This window comes from Bos grunniens, chromosome 17 (assembly GCF_055505025.1).
Source record: "Bos grunniens cultivar Pamir isolate PY7600 chromosome 17, Bosgru_T2T1.0, whole genome shotgun sequence".
In the NCBI taxonomy this organism is placed as follows: Eukaryota; Metazoa; Chordata; class Mammalia; order Artiodactyla; family Bovidae; genus Bos; species Bos grunniens.
Genome location: NC_141181.1, coordinates 63,227,132 through 63,250,198, shown reverse-complemented (window position 1 = coordinate 63,250,198; position 23,067 = coordinate 63,227,132). Strand labels below are relative to the sequence as shown.

The window sequence follows — 23,067 nt, the reverse complement described above, 5'->3', positions numbered from 1 at the left end:
TAACTACGCAAATAAAATCAGTCCCCTAAAGACCCCACCATGCTGAGGTCACTATTGTAAATTCAGACACTAGGGCTCAACTTAAGGTCTACGGCTGGTGGTCAACTTTATTCTCTAAGTCCCAACCCCATTTACCTGCTTGGGAACCTGGACTTCTGCTAAGAGGAGAAAGGGAGAGTGCCCCACGGCCCTCAGTGCTGGTGGAACCCAAAGCAGAATCAGAGGAGCAGGTGTAGGAATTGAAGGCAGGAAACTGCTGTAGATTCTCCAGGGGAATGTGGACTTCCGGGTCTGCAAAGACAAGATGAGAACAGCAAGCCCACTTACAGAATTCTTCGAATCTTTTCCAACAGTTATGGATGGTCAATATGAATCTCCCAGGTGTATGAAGGATGGAGACAGCTTTAAAACCAAAATTTGTAATATTTGCCACTTTATGTCTTTAATATAAAACCCTTATTTTAACTATTCATGTTAAAGCTGGGTGATAAACCTGAGGGTTAATCATACTGTTCTATATAATTTTTAATTATTCCCATAAAAGTCTTTGTTCTTGAAACATCAGTTTTCTCAGCTGTTTAAGACTTGTGCCAAACAGCTACACAACACCAGGATGCCAGCTACATACTTATCCCAGTTAGAGAAGTAAAATTTGTATTTACCATACCATGTGGATTCAAAATAGTCAAGTCTTTTCCCTAGCCAAGGATTCAACTCCTTGTTCCTGGAGGTTAAGCAGGCCCTCATGTCACAAAATCCTTAGTTCAGTGAAGCTTATGTTGCGGAACCAGATTAAAAGACTCTACTTATTGGTATGAAAGAGCTCAAGTCTAACTCCCTGCATGTATTTTCTAGTATGTCAACAGGTTTCTACTATTTCAGACTCTCCTGGTAGACTAGCTATGTACAGATGTCTCCAGAGTTGAAGGCGAGGCCAACAACATACCCGGAGAGCACATGGGCCAATTATCCCCAGCATTCAGCAGATGTCCAATTCCCTAGCCACACACCCGCCCCGGGTTTTTTCCACCCACTTTGCCAAGGATGAACTCACTCTTACTCCTTACTATGTGCTATGCACTTTGACCCACGCCAATTCCAATTCTCTCAGGAAGCCCATGAGGGAGGTGCTCTCACAACTCACGTTTAGAAGTTGAAGAAACCAAGTGGCAGAGCTGAGCTACGACTGGGCCGGGCCTGGGGCCTCTGTACAGTGATGCACAGCTGTGCTAGTCACAGATGAGCGCTCCTGAACTTACACTTGCCCTGCTTCTTGTTCTCCTCCATCTCAATCCGGCGCTCTCGGCGGCGTTCCTCCCGGGCCTTCTTCTGACGCTGCCGCTTCCTCTTCTCAATGTCATCTGCGGGGTGGTGAGGTGGTCAGGAGGCAGACCCAGGACAACCTGGCAATTAACTCCTCCCAGGTGACTAGCAGCTAAGGGCACAAGGGAGGGCCCAGCTGGACTAGATGGAGAGTATCAGGAGTTCGGAGACTCATGACAGAAGTCCTTACCTCCTTCTACACTGGGTTTTTAGTCATAAGAATCCCTGAATTCCACTAAAAAAGGGAAGCAAAGTAGAGCATTCTCACCTGAGAATATCTCTAGGGTTTCCTTAGAGACCAGAGGAGGCTGAAGAGCCAGTTCACAGATGCTGAACTCGCAGGTGAGCGGCAAGTGAGAGAGGTATCTATGACGCTGTCGCATATCCTGCAAGGGAAAAGGGGCCGACGCTCAACTAAGACCAGCCGTGACTCTGAGAGCAGAGGTTCCCACCCAGATATCCAGCAGGGAAACACACTCACTCAGATGGCACTATGGCTCAACTTATCGCCATTTTGGAAAGCTGAACAGAAATTGTCAATTAACCTACAGTAAGGTAGAATAACCAAATTGCAACCAAAATTGCAACCAAAAGCAATTATTGGGTTTGTGATGCAAATGAATTAACTAAGCCCAGTAATGCATGATACAAAGCTGATCAGCTGTTTCTGATTTTCTGGGGGGTCCACAATAAACAGGGAGAATAAGGAAGACAAGAGTTACTTATTGGCAAAAAATCTGAGAACCTCTGACAGAATTAATGGTAACTGGGAAGGTAGACAAAGCAGGTTTCCCTATTGAACAAAACTTGGCCTAAAACAATAAAAATGAAGCTGATTTAATTTTCTTTTTATCCTTTTTCTTCACATTAGATAGAAAGGTTATAGTACATAAAAAGTCTCTTAATGTTAAGCTTTTGAACTGTGATCAATACAAGGGTAATTCTCAAAGGGCAAATATTCACATATGTAAATTATCAGACAATAATTCACAGGTATCTGCTAAGCCAAAACTCATAAGCTACCTTAAAGCCTCCAAGGACTTTGTTTTCTTGGCCATTTCTCCCAAGCAGTAGGAAGAAAGAGAAACAAAAACAAACTCATCTCAAATGAAAGCAGTGGAGACATCTCTATCCCCAAACCACAATAAAGGAACCTGTGATACAGACAGCAGTGGCGGACTGACCTAACAGAACCCCCGCATGGCAGGGGAGCCCCATTTAAGTTTTTAAAAATTCACAGGCTCCAAAACACAAACTCACACACACAAAAACTAAAGGCCTTTGAAGGTCTGTGAACCTGATCGGCTAGGCCTAGCACAGAGAGATGAGGTTAATGCGGCTCCCTGCCCGTCCACCTCGCAAGGCAGGCCCTTACCTCAGACATGGAGTAGCCGGAGATCTCCACCACTGTGGCCGAGATCTTCTCAGGGCTCTGCTCCAGGCTGCCGTACTCCCGCACGAGGCAGCGCACGTTCACAGGGTGCAGGAACATGTGCTGCCCGTCCTCCGCTGAAGACAAGCGGATCCGTCACACCATGCTCCCGGCCAGTCCTCAAGTCGGGGCCCTCCTGGTACCCGACCCGACTCTCCCTCCCCAGGCTGAAAGGCACAACAGGCCCAGCCACCTAGGGTCTGTGCCACTGCCTCCCTCTGCTTAGAGAGCCAGACCACTTCCCTGAAACATCCAGCGGCACCCAGCCGGCCCCTCAGGGAGGCTCACCTTGGTAAAAGTAGTAACAAGGAGAGCTGCTCAGGTGAGTGACGCTTGGTTTGCTGACGGGTTCCTGCTGGCTGGACTCGGTACAAATGGTCCCTTCTCCAAGATTGTCTTCTACTAACTCCAGGTCCTCACAGGCCTCTGACAAGCCCTCAGGCTCTGGTTCAGACACTGTTTCCTCCTCCTCTACCAGAGGGAGAGCAACAGGATGAGGAGGACCCAGAGAACAAACTTCGGTGGCGTCTTCATCAAAAGCAGACAAGTACTCCAACACGCCCTGTTGGGACAAACTGCAGGTTACAGAAAGAACATGTGGCAAAGGCAGGAACCAAGCTCTAGAGGTCTATCTTAGCGGTCACTGACTTAACATCGCTAAGGAAAGAACACACATGAGACAGCACATAGGAAAAATTTAAAAATAACTGTTTTTTAAAAAAGCACATAGGAAATACTCATAGTTCCCTTTTCTCCAGATCTAACAGTGCCCACCAGCTGGAGAAGAATGGTGGCCACTCAGTCGGTAACAAAGACACCAACCTTCCTGGGTTGAAAAACGGACTCCTTCGCCAAGGGAGCCATCAGCACCAGTTGTTCCAGAGCAGCCACAACACCAGGGACCTCCCCTCTGCTTTCAGCCAATCCTGACAGAGCCTCTTCCCGAGCCTAGAGCACCAGAGAGAAAACCAGAAACATACTGAGTCTGAAGGACCAAAGTTTACAATGGCCTCTCGACAGGAGCAAAAGTTAAAAGGCCAAAAGGAAGTCTAAGTACTTAAAATTCTCACTCTTTAAAGAAAGCAGGAAGCAAAAGGTATCTGGTACTCCAATGGGATGGTATTCTGCTTAACGTCTCTGGCAGTGATAATGACAACACTACACAAAAGCTTCCTGAACAGAAATTCAAGGACACAGAAGTGGTCTTCTAGTTTTTATGAACTAAGCTTAGAGAGAGGGAACCATTGTGGGAAACAAGGGTTTGTGCAACCCCCATCTCAACCTAGACAGATCTACTTATATGAAGCTTTCCTATAAGCTCCCTGAAATGCATTTGAACTAATGCCCTGCATTACAGAAAGAAAATGAAAAGTAAATACAGAATCCTGCCCAAAGAGGACTTGTGAGTCAAACAGAAAGGAATTCAAATACCAGCTTCACCTCTTACTAGCTGTATGTCCTCAAGTGAATTACCTAACCCATGATTCCACTTTAAAGGGGACAGCTGTTCTATCACACCCAGTTATGAAGCTACATGATAAATAAGAGCAGTACGCCAGCACAGGGCCTGTCACAGGCCCTTCCATCAGGGCTTTCACTGTTCTAACAGATCACTGATTCTCAAAGTGTGACCTGGGGGTGAGCAGCACCAGACTCCCCTGGAACTTGTGATAATGCAAAGTATTAACCTTACTGAGCCTAGACCTACTGAATCAGTCTCTTAGGGCAGAGCCCAACAACTAGCGATTCTGCTGCCTCTTAAAGTTTAAGAATTCCTATTGTAGAGGACACAGGGCATAGGGAATTCTCTATTTGGATACTGCTGCTCCAAAATCCTCAGCAGGCATTGGTAGAGCCTGCTTGAGAGGCCATAATAATTTCTTCACAATGTTCCTTAAATAAAACATCTCCAAAAATTAATCCAGGTGCTTTCCTAAAAAGCAAACAAAAGCCTATGTTGCTTAATTAAGGGCACAGCTGGAGAAGGAAATGGCAACCCACTCCAGTACTCTTGCCTGGAGAATCCCATGGAGGGAGGAGCCTGGTAGGCTACAGTCCAGGCAGTTGCAAAGAGTTGGGACACGACTGAGCGACTTCACTTTCTTTCTTTACTTTCTTTCTTAGGGCTTTCCTGGTGGTCCAGTGGTTAAGAATCCATGTGCCAATACAGAGGACACAGGTTCAATCCCTGGTCAGGGAAGATCCCACATGCCACGGCACAACTACTGAAGCCCGAGGGCACTAGAGTCTATGCTTAGCAACAAGAAAAGCCACTGCAGTGAGAAGCCCACAAGAGTAGCCCCTCCTGGCCACAACTACAGAAAAGCCCACGCACAGCAATGAAGACCCAGAGCAGCCAAAAATAAATAAATCTTAGAACAAAAAAAAGAACACAGCTAATCCAAGACACTCCAGAGTTTTAAGATCACCCTGACTTGATCTTTTCAGTCCCAGGAAGCACCTGAAAAACCACTAGGTTACCCTCTCCCTCCCATCACCAAAGCCCAGAGCAAATCCGCTTTCTCAGCTGTTCCCTACTCATCATCTCAAACGTGGGTGGGGCTGAAGTAGCCAATTTCCAACCCCTGCCCCCACTCCCAGGGCTTCCCGTCACCTTGAGCTCCTGGATAGCTGCCTCAATAAAGCAGGACTCGGGCGTGTGCTTCTCCTCTGCCAGCTGCCGCTCCAGCGCCGCTTTCTCTTCCTGCACCACCCGGCGCAGCACCTGCTCCTTGGAGGCCAGCAGCAGCTTGGAGTACTGGCTGTGCTGCTCATCTGCAACAACACCAACGAGATCACAGAGAGGCAAAACTCAGAGCTCACAGCTGTGTGGCTAAATAGCAACTTTCATATACAGCTTTTTTCTAGGATGAAAATAGAATGACTTAGTGTATTTTCCTTAAAAGAAAAATATTTAGCAATGACCCTTAACTTAAAATTTACAACTTGGACTCCATAACACAAGAAAGCTATCCTAAGAAAACCAAAGATGTAGAAAAAAAAATTAATGTTCTGAGAATTCCCTAGTAGTCCATACTTTCACTGCTGAAGGTCGGGGTTCAATTCCTGGTTGGGAACTAAGATTCAAAAAGTAATATGATGCGCACCCCCTCCCCTACACACACACAAAAAAACTTTAGTAACAGAAAAGTTGCAACCAACTAGTAAGTCCAATAAAGAAACAGTGACATGATGGTATATTCATTAAAGAGAATTTTGCAGACATTAAAAATGCTCTTCTAAGAAGGAAGCATTTAGTGACATGGAGAAATATCCACATTACATGGGGGGAGAAAAAACAGATGCCAAATAAGAAAACAATTCCGATCTCACAAAAATATACATGTATAGGAAAAAACTCTACAATTAACATTTTGGGGTACCTCTGGGTAAAAGGATCCAGGATGATTTACTTCCTTCACATCCATCTCTCAAATTTTATGGACTTAAAAAACCCTGAGATAACTACTTACAAATCTGAATGTGTGTCCTTCACACTTTTTCCTATACATTTATATATCCACATTCATAAATAAAGGTCTAGATCTATTTCTTTTTTTACCTTCTATATTGTGTTAGAAATGGAAGATATACTCTAATGAGTTAAGTTTCCTGTGGACATTTAGGTTATTGCCAATTTCTATTACGACTGTAACAAACAAAAAAACAACTATAACAAAAAAATTCCTATACATGCTCTTTGGTACAAATGATTTCTTTATGATACTGAATCAAAGGTTGGGTCTATTTTATATACTATCCGCCTCCCCACATACACACTAAAGGCTGTATCAATTTAAACTCCAAGAACAAGAGTACCCACTTCCCCACCCCTGCCGAAACCCAGCACAGGCATACCTCAGTGATATGCTTGTTTGGTTCCACTGTAATAAAGTGAGCATCACAATAAAGCAGGTCACAGATTTTTGTTTCCCAGTGCATACAAAAGTTATTCTTACACTATTCTGCAGTTTATATGCTAGCAATAGCATTAAAACAATGTAGATACTTTAATTACAAAACACTGTTAAAAAACGCTAACCATGGGCTTCCCTGGTGGTTCAGTGGTAAGGAATCCACCTGCAAATGCAGGAGACACAGACTCAATCCCTGGTCTGGGAAGATCCCACATGCCTCAGAGCAACTAAGCCCGTATACCCCAACCATTGAGCCTGTGCTCCAGAGCCTGGTAGCTGCAACTACTGAGCCCATGTGCCACAACTACTGAAGCCCGAACGCCCTGAAGCATGTGCTCCACAACAAGAGAAGCCACACAATGAGGAGCCCACACACCGCAACTAGAGAAAAGCCCACGTAGCAACGAAGACCCAGCACGAGGAGCAAAAAAATGCTAACCATCATCTGACAATGCAGGGTTGCCACAAACCTTCAATCTGTAAAAACTGCCTATCTGTGAAGCACAGTAAAATGAGGTATGCCTGTATTTGCCTCATCCTGGGTGTGTGTGTGTGTCACTGTTACAGGCATTTGTGTAACTCTAGGCAAAGTTAAACTTCTGTAGATACTTGGGAAGTTATTCAGATATCCTCTCCTAGGAAATACTTTGCCACATGCTTAGCCTATTCTTCTACTTGACTGTTAATTTATAGAACATCTGTATGTTCTAGACATTAATCTTTATTTTAAATGTGAAAATCTTCCCCTATTTATCACCTGTTGACTTTAAGGAATTTTGCTGAATCTTAATTCTCATAAAATCAAATTTATCAATCTTTTATTTTATAGCATTGATGGTTTCAGCTTGGTTCAAACACCTTCCCAGGTAAAACCCCAAATAAAGATATTTTCCTATATTTTCTTTTAAAAGTTTTGAATTTTGTTATATTTGATTTTTCAATCCATCAGGAATTGATTTTTATGAATGGTATGAGATAGGGATCTAATTTTTTTTTTTCCGTAACAGTCAACTGTTTATACCATTTATTGAAAATCCTCTTCTGCCCAAAAACTGAAATGTCACTTTAATGCTCATCTCCATTGGAATACAGAGAATACAACCCCTTGCACTTTCCTACCATAAGCACTGACCACACTCTAGATCCAAATGTCTGGCTACCAGTCTGTCTCTTCGATTAGACTACTGAGTTCCTTGATGACAGGTGTCAAGACTGGCTGACTGTGGAATCCCCCCAACTGGGCACAGGGCTAGATACTACTCAACAAAGCCTTATATGTATTTTAATTTTTCATTTCACAAATGAACTAAACTCGAAATCAAGAGTTAAATCATTTTCTGCAAACTTCACCCCCAACCTACTGGAATCCCATGTCTAATTTGGCAATGCTAGAATTGGCTAGCTTAAAGGCTCAGTTTTTGACAGTAGAAAGACATACTCAAGTAGCCTTAACGGATATACCCACCATTATGTGTTCCCCAAATTAACGAAACTCACCTCCAAGATGAATAGGATGGTCTACATTCATCCACTTGGATTTGGGCAAGGCCACCAACACCCCTTTCTCCCTCTTCATCAGCTGCATTGTAATGGTATCACCAACAACATACTGACGTGACTCTGTGGCAACAACACTGTAACATGGACATTCATATTTAGAAGGGCAAGCAGTTGGCAGACTGAGGTCTAATCTGGTAAACACCTCCATCTTACCTCTTTAGATCCTTCTTATGCACAGAACTGTAACAGATGGGACATTTACTCCAGGTCTTCTCACTCAGTGAAAGATAGTGCAGGATGCACGCCCAGCAGAAGATGTGTCCACAACGGGTTATCTTGGCTGCAGTAGGTGGATATAGGCATATTGGGCAAGATGGCACTTCATGGCTACAAATGCGCTGAAACAAACACCACCACAGGTTAAACTGCTTTCAGAACTGACTAGGGACTGTTAGAGCCTCTTCCATCCCCCTCCTCATCCCTATACATCTCTAACAACACATCTTCATAATACAGTTCAACAGTGCAGGTATATCCAAAAGAGCACCTCAAGCAAATCATTAAGGAAACCAAAATAATAATATAATAAAACCACCATATAACAGGTATTTTCAGAGTTCGGCATCAAAAGGAAAAAATGACAATCAATATAGATCCCATTAACAAAAAAAGACTTATATGTACACATACATAAAGGCAGGATTCCCTGGTGGCTAAGATGGTAAAGAATCTGCCTGCAATGCAGGAGACCCAGGTTTGATCCTGGGTCAGGAAGATCTCCTGGAGAAGGGAATGGCAACCCACTCCAGTGTTCCTGCCTGAAGAATCCCACAGAGAGAGGAGCCTGGTGGACTACAGTCCATGGAATCGCAAAGAATTGGACACAACCAAGTGACTCATGCACACGCACACACACACATGCATAAAAAGGATCTAGAAGTAATGTACCAGGAGGAGTCAGTGAGGCTTCTACATTATGTCTGTTTTTTCCCTAAACCAATGCATATAGAACTTAAGTTTCATAGGCTTTCCATGTCACTTTCAGATGATTTTATGAATTTTCACAGTAATGAGAGTGCAGGCCTTGGAGTCTATCACTTTGAAAGGTATTCTACATCACATAACTAGGGGTAACAAAGGGATACCCAGAGTCTGTAACTTCAAGAGAAGACAAGTGCAGCAGTAGCTTGGACTGCAGTACAGCTGTGGGGCTCATTTCACCTGTCACGAGGCCAAGGCCAAATCTCATACTGATGACTACACATGACTACCAATGAAGCAGTGTACATGTTATGAGCCCTTCCAGGGTCAGGAGGATAACCAGAGTTCTCTATTCCCCTGCTTATGTCTTCCCAGAGGAGAGGAGGTAGCAGACAGGACTGTTATTACCCTCTTACCCTGCAATGCCTAGTCCTGCAGGAGCCAATTAGCAGAAAATCAACTTTAGACGAAACCAGCAGTGAGCTCTGGAAAATGCCCACAGTAAGGCCAGACAGAAAGATGGGTCAGCAGTGCACTCAGCCAAAAGCTGCTGTCACCACAGTCCCTCTCTTTAGTTCACTCTGCCACGCTCAGCTCACAGCTGAGCTGAACTACTCACCACTTGTTCCACAAAGTCCCAGTTGACTAAGGTATCAGGATCAGCAAAATGAACTGTGTAGTCTTGGTCTTCAGACACCACAAACTGGCAGCTAGAAACAGGGAGAGACAAGAAAAGGGCAGACTGTCAGAAATCACTGACAAGCCCTCAGCAGAAAGTCACCATCTCTTCATTTAGAAATCAAACGCAGGAATTAGCAGCCAGGGTCTGTGAGGCACTGAACTAGGACTTCAGCCTGAGTTCCAAGTCCTGACTTTGGAGGGAATCCAAAGACTCAGCGGGTAGGAGTCCAAATCCATGAACTCTGTTTCCTTTGCTCCTGGGCCCAGCCAAGCTGCCTGCAGGCCCTCCCCTCGAACTAAAATTAGCCTAGACAGTGGCTCCATCAACGAGAAGGGAAGCCAGATGTCCTTCCTCACCACCAGAAACCACCAGTCTTCAAGGCAGCAGCAAAGACTGTCCCCACTCAGTCATCTGAGTACCAGGATTTTTTGTTGTTGTTTGTTTGTTTGGGGTTTTTTTGGGCCACGCAGTATGGCTTGAGGATATCTCACTTCCCCAATCAGGGATTTAACCCAGGCCACATCAGTGAAAGCCCAGAATCCTAACCACTATACCACCAGAAACTCCCACCAGTTTTTTTACATAAAATACTAAATGGTTACTTCAGTCTAGACCCAAGGTCAAACTTTACATGAACCAAGGTCACACAAAAGGAAAACAAAAGAGAATCAGTATCTGAACAAATGCATGCCAAACACTCCAGCGTGGCATTCGATTCTCCCGTAATTAATTTCTCCTCCTCTATATGTAAGAGGAATAGCTGAATCTCAAAGTGGTTAGGTAAGTTACTCAAGGTCTAAAGCCAAAATAAGATTCAAATCTGGATTCAATTCCAAAGGAAACATTTTTACTACCTCATCACAATACTAAAGCATTAATTTATTTAAGTATTATATTATTTTAAACACCAAGAACACGTGCTTGAAACACATATGTGTTTTCAAGGCCAGGTGAGAAACAGAGGGAGCAATCAACTCCCTTTCCACCTCTCCCACAGTTGCTTAAAAGAGGCCTCTCAGTACCACAAACGCCCAGAGGCTCATTTCACTCCCCTCCTAAGAGTAGAAGTACTCACTTGGCTTGCAAAAAGAGTTCCTTATTAAAAGGCTTATGTCCCCACTTGTTCCTTTTTCCCCAGCTGCCATGTCCACTGCCTTCAAAATGACCAGCCTGGCCACGGGGTTCAAAAGTGAAATTCAACAAGTGGTTCAGGTTGATCTTCTTCGGACCAGAGAACTGGGCAGGGCTAAACTCTGCCCGTTGAGCCTCTGCTACCTAGAGAGAATGAGAGCAAAGCAGAGGATTTCCAGTTAGGATGACACTTGCTACGTGACAGCAGAAGCCAGCACACCCCTCCTCCTACACGGCTTAACCTATGAGCTAAGTAAAACACAGGCTTTTATTTGGTAAACAATCTTCCCAAGAGGGGGTAATGAAAAGGCCACCCAAGATCTAGACGGGGGTGGAAAAAGAGAAAAAGAGCCTCAAACATACAATTACAGATACTTATAAACTGTTTAGTCTACCCTAAGTGGCAATTAACCATTACATGACAAAACCCAGCATGAGCTCCTCTAGCTATCTTGAAGCACAGAGATTTACTTACTGGATTAATGTTTTCACAGTCCAATAAGATTCCGATACCTTCACTCTTGCTAGCTACTTGCTCCCTGGTCTGTTTCTGGCCAACGTTGAGTCTGTGGAACTACACTCTGGAGGCGGCCTGCAGGCAGCTGCTAACTACTAAAGGCTTCAGGATCCTGCCAGAGACCTCCCATCTAAGACACACGCTGCTATTCACTGTTAATTAAAACTGACAGAATTAGAACACGTAGGCAGACTAGCTCTGTGTCCAGAAATAAATCCAATCAGCACATTCCAAAACAGTTTAGCAAGAAACCAGCTATGAGAAATGCCACTGCACACAGAGATGGAATCTTTATCATGCTGGGGCTTTTTGAGTCCACTTGACATTCCCAGACTGAAGTGGTACACGTACCTGCTGTGAATCAGTCAGTGCATTTTCTAACCCCACTTTTACACTTAAATTTCAAAAGCACTTGGCCCTGTCACTAAATACTAGTAAACAGTCGCCTTACAAGACTATATACCATTACATGAGTCTCCTATTATGCTTTAGTATCGGATGCAGACTGTTCATGGCTTTTCCAGCGTTAACAAAATAATGCTATGATAAATACACTTAACAGACCTTTGTGCACAAATATTTGAGCGCCTACGATTATTTCTTTTGAATGTATAGTAGGAATTATTGAATCAAAGGAAATTCAAATTTAAGGGTTTTGCTGCTTATTAGTGTACAAGCAGCACCTGCACATACGTGATAAAGAAATCTAAAGAGTACAGATAGGATACAGTCAAAGATACCTTCCATTCCAGAGCCAACCAATATATCCTCTTGAGATCTTTTATGCTTATAGAATCAGAGTACATGACCTTTATGATTAAATCCAGCAGCACAAGATATAGTCAGACAAGCTCTTATCGTAACAAACACTCCACACACACACACCTCCACCCCATCACTGTTTATGTAACTCACCACAGGAAGCGCAGGACTTCCTGGTCATCTCTTACTCTTACTCCCTAGATTCTCATCTCCAATTGGCTCCACTTCCCCTAATCAGTCTTCTGCTCCAATGCCCCAAACCTGGATAAGAGCTTGTGTTCATGCAACAAAACCCCCCCAATTCTCATCCTCTACCTTCATCTTTTTACTCTAACTGGCCCACTGTCTCCGACACTGCCCATCATAATTCCTGATTACAACTTCCAACCTGTCGCCTCTTAGTTCCTTGACATCTTCTCCTCTGATCTGCTTACCCTCTACCCTACCTCTGCTGCCCACTCCCATGAGCACACCACCTAGAGCTGGACTGTCCAATAAAGCAGCCACTGCTATCCAGGCATGTTGGCTACTGAGCACTTGATATGTGGCCAGTACCACATTGTTAAACAGCATTTTAGCTATATGGGATTACCTATATTAACATTAATTTCACTGTTTTTACTGTGGCAACTAGTCTATGGGGTCACACAGAGTCGGACACAAATGAAGCGACTTAGCAGCAGCAGAAAACTTTGTTACATATGTGGCTTATTTAGCCTTTTTTTTGCACTGGAGGATAATTGCTTTAAAATGTTGTGTTGGTTTCTCCTATACAACATGAATCAGCCATAAGTATACATCTACCCCTTCCCTCTTGAGCCTCCCTCCCTCCCTCCCGCAATGGCTTAGCATCTCAACTGGACGGCACCGCTCTACAGTCCAGACTGCGGTGGTAACAATTCTACCTCTTCCACCATCTTAGCTTTGAGCACCCTACCAGAATCTCACTCCTTTCCCGGCTTGTTTCTGTTAGTTCTGAATCTGACAACAATTTCACCTCCACTGGGATCTCCAAACCAGTGATCCAATCCCCGTCTCCCCAAACTTTTTCCCTTGGCTCTGATTTTATGGTCCATCGCCCCATTCTCCTTGTTGACTGTACTCATCTGGCAGAACGTCCCCCTGATTAATCCACACCAGCATGAGAGCAAGTAAACACGGCTGAAGCTGTGCTGTGCCAACCATACCGTGCCAACCAGCCTCAGTAAAGCAGACTTTTGTGCTGCCCAGCAGTCACACTACAATCTGATTACACTTCTGTGCTCCACTGATTCCCCCCAGTCCCCGAGACAACTCCTCCAGTCCTCAGGCTTCCAAACCTTCTCTCTCACCTCCTCTTTGATATGTCTCTGAGATAGTAAGAACAATCAGAGAACTCCTACGCTTTCCTTCCAGTCGCCTGCCTTCCTCTATCACTGTGGATGAACTGGGGAAGCTCCTAAGCCAATTCCTCAAAAACTCAAGGTCACTTTCAGCAACTCTCTCCCTTTTCTCTCCATCACCTTTTCCCTCTCACCAGAACAATTCCATGAGCAGAGGTATGCTGCAATTTCTTGAACCTTAAAATCTCTTTTGAGTTCACATTCCCCTCAAGCCACTGCCTCTCTGGTCCCCTACAAGAGCAAAACCTCTAGAAACTAATTATCTAAACTTGCTCTTTCTTCTTCCCATTCTCTCTAAATCTATGTCAATCAGGTTTTGTCCTCGTCCACTCCACCAAAGCAGCACAAGGCCCACAACCTGATCCACCTTCATATTTCCAAATCTAATGGTCAGCTTTCCAACTCAATCTTCTTACCCAGCCTAGAAGCACAAGACAAAAACTGATCACTTTCTCCAAACGGTTTTTAGTTCTCTTTCTCCTTTTTTGCAGGTTCCTTATCATCCTGACTCCAGGCTCAGTCCTTAAATCCACTCCCTTTTTGCAACACTCACTCCTTCAAGATCATACTTAGTTCCACAGCTGCAAACACCAAGTGTACCTGGACAGCTCTCTAGCCAAGGTCTTCTCCTTGAACTCTAGATTCAGTTACTAAGAGCCTAGCTCTACTTAGAGATCCAATAGACAACACTTCTAAATGAAGTTCTTTATCTCAACACCCCGTCTCCTCCCCAGCCCAAAACCTTGTACCTCTTGAGACTGCCCCCATTTCAGCACATGGTACCTGAATCAGGCCCTTGTCAAAAACATTAGCCACTATTTCCCTGCTTAGACCCCACATCTAGTCTATTTAAAAATCCTGCTGGCTCTTTCTGCAAATATCTCCCCAAGTCTGCTCATCTCGAATCATTACCACTCTGTTTCCATCACTTGAACCAGGGATACCTTAATAAGCTCCTAACCAGTCTCCCTGTTCCCACTCTCCCCTTTAAACTCAAGGGCACGTTCGTTACCTTACTTCTCTTTTGAAGCCCCCAACAGCTTCCCATCTCTCTGAAAAGCCAGTGTCCTTCGAGGGCCCATGTGATCTGACCCTCTCGCTCCCGTTCTGGCTTCATTTCCACTTCTCCATCCACGGCAGCCTATCTGCTTTACCTTGAACATAGCAAAAGCACTACCACCTCTGGTCCTACGTATGTGTAAACTCACTCTTCCTAACGCACCCTTCCTCAAAACTGTACTGGGTGCTCCCTGCTTCCTTCAGGACTCAGAAGCCTCAGAGAAGCTTTTACCTTCTCAGGGCAGCTTTCCTCACTCACCTCCTAAAACTTGTCTTTATTACTCTCTATACCTCTCCCTCTCAGTCTACTGTGCTTCAATAAGCACTTACCATTGTATTTATTACAAAATGATTTGTCTCCCCAAACTAAAATATAAACCCCACCCAATGTTGTATTTCAAGCTCTAAACGGTATTTAGTGCACATTAAGTGAGGAATAAATTTCTGGTGAATGAATGAATTCTTCCATGAGTGCATCCATTAAATCTTATTCTATACTGGCTACACAGTATGGAATGTTATGTATGGAACACAGTATGGAACAACAGGATAATATATTTAACCAATAATATATTTAACTTTGAGAGCAGTTAGGCTGTTTCCTAAATCACGCAATTACAATGTGGCAGTGAACTCCCTTGTACATAAGTCTTCATGCACTTTCAGAAGATACCTAAGGAACTCCTAAAATCAGAGTACCTGGGACTGCTAGATACTATACATGGTTCAGATGGTAAAGAAACCACCTGCAATGCAGGAGACTCAGTTTCAATCCCTAGGTCATGGAAGATCCTCTGAAGGAGGGAATGGCTACCCACTCCAGTATTCCTGCCTGGAGAATTCCACGGACAGAGGAGCCTAGTGGGCTTTAATTCATGAGGTCGAAAAGAGTTGACCCCAACTGAGTGACTAACACTTTCACTTCACTTCATATGTCAAATTAATGTCATTAAGTAATGGTATTTTATTACCTAAATATTCCAAAGGGTACCTACAAATCAAGAGTAGTAATAAAAGGATGATACAAATTAAGGTACCCTAAATTTGCTACAGAGGGCATCAGAGGATGAGATGGCTGGATGGCATCACCATTCAATGAACATGAACTTGGGCAAACTCCAGGAGATGGTGGAGGACAGGGAAGCCTGGTGTGCTGAAGGCCATGCAGTCACAAAGAGTCGGACACCACTGGGGCACTGAGCAACAACAATAAATTTGCTACAATGTCTCACAATCCATGATTATAATGTCTTCTTTCTCTAAGGAAATTTTCTTAATCTTTAAGAGAAGAAAGGAGGCAAAGTTCCAAAGTAAGTTAACCCTCAACTACTCAAAACTGCTCCTTCTGGTTCTTCAACTACTCAAACAGTCTGAGAAGTGGGGACCTCTTGCTCCACACCTTCTCCAACCACTAATAAACCGGGGGTGGGGGAGTCAGACCTCATGCTTCTTATGCTCTAGAAAGGACATTCTAAAATTCCGTACCTCATCTCGTCTTCCACCATTAAAAGAAGAGCTAAAGAGTTTGCTGCTGCCGCCGCCCCTTTGAGGAGGCATCTTATTAAAAGTTTTGCTTTTCTGTGAATTGGAGCGACGGGACTGGTTGATAAAATTTTCATTTTTGGGGTAGGAAGGTTCACGTTTGCGATTATAACGCTTGGATCCACTTGAGTTCTTTCCATCTGAAAGCAATAAATGTGAAAAAATTAGTTAAGAAATGATTCACATACTTGGCCAATTACCCTCCACCTCCCATCAAAATTGTATTTAAACAAGGGTAAATGGGCCCTTCCATGACCTCCAAGAAATCTGGTTGGCCCAGACCATTAGTGCTTTGGACAAGACATTACACAGTAAGGCGGATTTCCTTTTTTATTTTAATGAAGCCTAAAGGGTCCCTCCCTGAGAAGGGACACACTACAGATCAAACTGGGTAGACTCAGTTCACAAGCTCTCTTTATAACAGAGCTTAACCACTGCTCTTGCAAAAGTCCATTCAGACACAGTGATAGAAAAGGAACAGGAAAAAGTCTGTCTGTATCAGGAAAAAGTACTTTATCTGGAGGCAGGAAACAAAACATTCTTCTTAACTTACTGCAGCACAGCTAGATCCTATACTGCAATGGTGTGGTCTCGTTTCCAGCACATATATATTCAAGAGGCACAAAAACAAAACAGTAATTACATAATGTTTTAGAGGTCAAACTGAGAGGCTACTAAATTCACAAACAAAGGACTCTAACAGTGTATCAGCCTAAGTTATATCCTTTTAAAAACTGCTTCCTGCTTTTCTTCCTCCAGTTACCAGAACATATGTTCAATTTTGGAATTCAGAAAGAAAAAATTTGTCAGTGCCCACAGAATACCAAACTATAGTGTTTAATTTCCTTTTAGTCTCCATTTTATACACTCATCACACACTTCCACAAAATGATAGGCATATAAGATATACTGTCTTCCACTTATTAATCCATGAGCTAGTTCATGCAGCCCTAGGCTTCAAAAGCAAGATTAACGGCCCCATTGTACCTACTGTATGCTTACATACATACAAACATAACATAACCAATTTGCTTTGTAGCTTTTGACTGCAACTCTTTGTGACCCCATGGACTGCAGCCCGCCAGGCTCCTCTGTCCATGGAATTTTCCAGACAAGAATACTGGAGTAGGTTGCCATTTCCTTCTCCAGGGGACCTGACCCAGGGATTGAACCCACGTCTCTGGCATCTCCTGCAGGGCAAGCGGATTCTTTCACCACGGTGCCAGAGCCTCTTCATAGAGACCTGTGTGCATGACTATGTCAAAGTCTCAAAGTAGAATTAGCAGACCAAGTATGCTCATAAAGGCTTTTGCAAAATCCTCAGGTTGCTTTCTAGAATCACCGCACCAGTTTATTTATATTCTAACAGCACTACAAAAGAGGATATCTTACTACACTCTTTATAATACTGAGGTGGATAAACTGTGCTAAATTGAAAGGTCAAAATAATTTGTTTTAAACGTGAATTTCTGAAGACTAGCAGCAAACATTTTTTCTATTAACCGTTTGTATTTTGTGTAAAGAGTTCGTTTGTATTTTTTGCCCCATTTTTTCCTACTGGAGAACAAAGAACTCTGACCAGACAGTTAACATGTGCCAAAGTTTGCCAGCTTAAAGGGGAGCAAAATAAAACCTGAGAACCACACCAAGTAAGAAAAGGTGAATAAAGGTGGAAGGACCCAGATTAGTCTTTGGAAAAAAAAAAGACTAATTTTTTTTCTTGTCCCTTCAATACTCACTCCAGTTTGCCTTATTTCAACATAGAGATCTGACCAAATCAATTCTGTACACTAATTCAATGGCTTTAAAAGCAATAACAAGACTCCTGGTTCAAGATGGTGGAGCAGAAGGACGTGCGTTCCTCTTCTCCCGCAAGAGCACCAAAACGGCAATTAGCTGTTGAACAACATCAACAGGACGACGCTAGAACCCACCAAAAAAAGATACCCCACGTCCAAAGACAAAGAAGCAGCCACAGTGAGACGGTAGGAGGGGCACAATCACGATAAACTCAAATCCCATACCTCCCTATGGGTGGGTGACCCACAGACTGGAGAACAGTAATACCAAAGAAGTTCTCGCAGTGCTGTGAAGATTGTGAACCCCAAGTCAGGCTTCCCAGTCTGGGGATCCGGCAAAGGGACTGGGAATCCCCAGGAAATCTGACCTTGCGGGCCAGCAGCATTTGATTATAGAACTCCCACACGATTGTGAGACTCCAGTCTCAGAGGGAAGAAAAAAATTTTTGCAAGGACCAAGACCCAGAGGAGAGGAGCAGTGACCCCACAGGAGACTGAACCAGAACTACCTGGTAGTGTTGGAGGGTCTCCTGTGGAACATGGATTAGCAGGGGCTCACCACAGTGATGGGGGCACTGGAAGGTCCCCCTGGCGTAAACCTTCTTGGAGTTTGCCATTAACCCTACCATAGAGCCCGCTGACCGCAGGGCTGGGTCGCCTCAGGCCAAACAACTACCTGGGAAGGAGTGCAACCCCACCAATCAACAGATAATTGAATTAAAGCTTTATTGAGCAAGGCCCTACCCACCAGAACAAGACCCAGTTTTTCCCATTACCAGTCCCTCCCATCAGGAAGCTTACACAAGCCTCTTAGCCTCATCCATCAGAGGGCAGACAGAAGCAGCAAGAAGCACCATCTCACAGGAACTAAAACAAAAACCATGTTACAGAAAGTTAATTACGATGAAAAAGCAGAAAGTTATGTCCCAGAAGAAGGGACAAGATAAAACCCCAGAAAAACAACTAAATGAAGTGGAGATAGGCAACTTTCCAGAAAAAGAATTCAGAATAATGGAGTGAATATAATCCAAGATCTTGGGAAAAGAATAGAGGCAAAGATTAAGATGCGAGAAATGTTTACCAAAGACCTAGAAGAACTAAAGATCAAAGAGATGAATAATACACTACAAGGAACCAACAGCAGAATAACTGAAACAGAAGAATGGATAAATGACCTGGAGGACAGAATGATGGAAATCACTGCCACGGAACAGAATATAGAAAAAAGAATGAAAAGAAATGAAGACAGCCTAAGAGACTTCGGGGACAACATTAAATGCACCAACATTCACATTATAGGGGTCCCAGAAAGAGGCAAGAGAGAGAAAGGATCTGAGAAAATATCTGAAGAGACAAGAGCTGAAAACTTCTGGAACATGGGAAAGGAAATAGTCAGCCAAGTCCAGGAAGTACAGAGAGTCCCATGCAGTATAAACCCAAGGAGGAACACACGGAGACACACAGAAACCAAACTGACAAAAATTAAAGATAGAGATAAGGGAACTCCCGTCCAAGCTAGCTGATTTCTCAACAGAAACTCTACAAATCAGAAGAGAATGGTGGGATACATTTAAAGTGATGAAAGGGAAGAACCTACAGCCAAGAAGATTCCACCCAGCAAGACTCTCCTTCAGATTTGATGGAGAAATCAAAAGCTTTCCAGACAAGCAAAAATTAAGAGAAGTCAGCACCACCAAACCAGTTTTACAACAGATGCTAAAAGGAACTTCTTTAGGCAGGAAACACAAAAGAAGGAAAAGACCTACAGAAAATAAACCCCAAACAATTAAAACGGTAATAGGATCATACATATCGATAAATACCTTAAATGTAAATGGACTAAATGCACCAATGAAAATGCAGAGACTGGCTGGGTAGATGAAAGCATGTGCATGTACGCACTTCCACTTACCACATCACTCTGCTTGACCCCCTCCAAGTTGTAGGCAATTATATTGTTAAGTTAATCATGTTCTCATTATGGCTTGCAACTGTAATTATCTCTTATTTTTTCTCTAGCTTTTCTCTAGCTATTGATTGGGAAAACTGATTCAGAATTATCTTGAAAACTTTTGAAAAATACACACACTCAGGTATCGCTTTTTTTCTCTAGAGCTCCAGATATGTTTCTAATGAGCAGTCATGTTTAAACTGGACTACATAATGATGTTTTACTTTTACCTAATTTGTTTCATTTTTCCATTTCATATTCAGTGCTCCCATTTCATTTATGTTCTCCAATTTCTCTTCTCTTTTTGATGTTTCCTCTCAAGCCTTTATCAAGTGTAGTAGAGAAGCTTTTGTATATACATATATAAATATGTATAATATATACAGTTTAGAAAACTTACCAATTTTTGCCTAACTAAAAAAGTTATGACATTTTGACTCCACTTGTCTGACTTAGTATGAATAGAATGCTAGATTACTACTTAAAAAATAGATATGCAACAAAGCTTTACTATACAGCATAGGGAACTATAGTCAATATCTTGTAATAACCCATGATGGAAAATAATTTTAAAAAATAACATGTGTGTTTATATAACTGAACCACCTTGCTGTGCACCTGAAACATTCTAAGTCGTCTATACGTCAATAAATTTTTCCTTTTAATTTAACAGAAACAGAGAAAACAGAAGTTGGAGGGACAACTAATGAAATCCACTAGGCTTACCCTCAAACTTTAAGGTGGTGGTTAATTTCAACGTCAAGAAGACTCCAGCATGAGCCTCAGAAACCACAAATCCTCGCCCCCCGCCCCAGTTTAATCCTGTTTATGTTAAAATGTACAATTAATAGAAATATGTCTGCAAAGACAACACAGCAGGCTGTTGATGACAGTAACCTTTGGGAAACAAAACTATTCACTTTGGCCTAATACAATGGTTCTCAATCCTGACAGTTGGCAGGAATCACCGAGATGAGCTTTTAAGGGATTCTTGTGCTGAGGCCTCACCCTCTAAGATTCTGACTTAAACAAACAGTCTTACTGTTCTGTATACTAATAATTTGGATAATTTAGTAACTATAAGTACCTAGAAGAAATTATTTCCAACAAGATGACCAGCTTCTTTACAGCAGACTAAATAAATCCAAAGCATATCCTCAGAGAAAAGGAAATGGCAGCTGATAAACCAGAATCCAAATTTTGAAAGCAACCACCTCACACTCAGTTTTCCAGCAACATAGAAAATAGATGAGAGGTACACCATCCTCTTCAAACCTGACCAAACAGTCCTGTGAGATGGCAGCACTATAAACAGAGAACAGATGGTCCAAGAAACACTGCCAGGCTAGGGTTCACTCCTGTCTGTCACCTTTTAATCCCAGTCAGGGAAAGTGGCCAGAGTTTAATCTTAAATTAGAATTTAAGAACTAGACTTTTACCTACTATTGCAGTTAGCAACAGTTACTGTCAAACATGGCCATCAGTAGTAACAACTAGAAGATGAGGCTTCAAACTCATACAAACGTTGCCTTGCTCTCAACCCATGGAATTAGTTCATAGTAACATTTCAAACAAACAGAATTCACAGGGATACAGAACTCCAGCTAACCTTACCATGAAAATAAGAGAGATTTTATGAAGAGGATAGGCATATAGGGAAAACGTATGTTCCCCAAACCTTACTATCCAAGACTATTTCAGATGACCTGGCATTGACCCTGTTGTTTCCAAAGCTTAACAGATTTAGACTGTGCAGATTTAGGTAAAGTCAGGTTCTACACTGCAAGGGCTCAAGAAAGCAAGCTGGAACTCTGAAGAAGGGCTGTTTTCATTTCTTCACTTGTTACCACACTGGCAAGGAAACAGTTTCGTAACGCTTACAGAACTCCTCTGACAGTGAAAACTGCTCACTCCTAAAACATTTCAACATCTGACCACATAAAGATTCATGATTTTAGTTGCTAAAACCAACTCTTTCATCTTATATTTACCTACAGGTATGAAGTCAGATGGACAGGGAAGCCTGGTGTGCTGCAGTCCATGGGGTTGCAAAGTCAGACACGACTGAGTGACTAAACGACAACAATGAAGTCAGACATCTAAAGTGAGAGGCTGCCTCTTATCTCTAGACCCAGCCAACAGCAGCTAAAGACTGAAGGAACAGTCAGGCCTGGGCCCCAGAGATAAAACTCAAGAGTGTTGTTTTTGAGGTGTCCTATAGGCAACTTGCCAGAATCTACATGTGAATAACTTGGGGGTTGAACTTGGCCTCCCTTCTCTGATAGGTGACAGCAACGAGATGATCTGCTTTACATTTTGGAAAACAGACAAAATAGTCACACTAAAGCTCCTAGGACAAACATATTCTCTGTTGAAAGTTTTAGATTTCAAAGTGGTTGTTCTCAGTCCTGGCTGCATAAGAGAAATCACCTGCAGAAACTTTTAAAACTATGGATGTCAGGGCCCAACCTAGATGTAAAGAATCAGAAAGAACTGCTAGAGAACATTCCCACACATCCTTACTTTAAAAAAAAAAAGGTCCTTAGGAGATTCTAATGCATACCCAGAGCCGAGAACTGCCAAAAACTACCGTCGAGACACATTCCAAACCGGACCATTAGTTAAATGGCTCAAATTCAGCACTCAGGATCCCAGAGTCAACAAGAGACTTGAAAACTTAATTGGTGTGTCTCAGCTGTTCCACATTTCCCTCCGAGAAAGGTCTCTTCAGGTAAAAGGAAGCATATCTCAGTCTCTTCCCCATTACCAAATCACAGTCCATAAATTTTTCAGTGAAAACAATTGGCATTATCAACATTTCTAGTTCTAACAGGTGGCACAACCTAGAGGTCAGAATAGCAGCCAGGAAGTTTCTGCTGCTGATTCATACCGTAGCCACAAGCAGATTGCTTATCCATCATCCAGAGGGGCACCTCCAGAGGGGCAGCGTATGGTTTACTACAGAATCCACTGATAACAAACTGACTCCAGCTGAAATTAGTCATTCTGAATGAAAGGAAGGGGGCGGGGCAGATATTAGGAATATGCATATACCAGTAAGTTACATGCCTGCTAAGTGAATTTATACA

General features: G+C 43.0%; 1 protein-coding gene across 1 annotated transcript in view; it reads right to left on the bottom strand.

Moving 5' to 3' along the window:
- RNF10 (ring finger protein 10) overlaps positions 1–23,067 on the bottom strand; it is a 33,646-nt gene that overhangs the window by 6,156 nt on the left and 4,423 nt on the right. Inside the window, exons 2-13 of the mRNA XM_086348283.1 lie at positions 16,172–16,368; positions 10,911–11,110; positions 9,773–9,863; positions 8,386–8,570; positions 8,170–8,306; positions 5,370–5,530; positions 3,578–3,703; positions 3,044–3,317; positions 2,699–2,832; positions 1,592–1,709; positions 1,260–1,361; positions 136–291 (exon numbers count right to left, since the gene is read on the bottom strand). Coding sequence (XP_086204409.1) covers positions 136–291; positions 1,260–1,361; positions 1,592–1,709; positions 2,699–2,832; positions 3,044–3,317; positions 3,578–3,703; positions 5,370–5,530; positions 8,170–8,306; positions 8,386–8,570; positions 9,773–9,863; positions 10,911–11,110; positions 16,172–16,368 — 1,881 coding nt within the window. The remainder of the gene's footprint in view (positions 1–135; positions 292–1,259; positions 1,362–1,591; positions 1,710–2,698; positions 2,833–3,043; positions 3,318–3,577; positions 3,704–5,369; positions 5,531–8,169; positions 8,307–8,385; positions 8,571–9,772; positions 9,864–10,910; positions 11,111–16,171; positions 16,369–23,067) is intronic.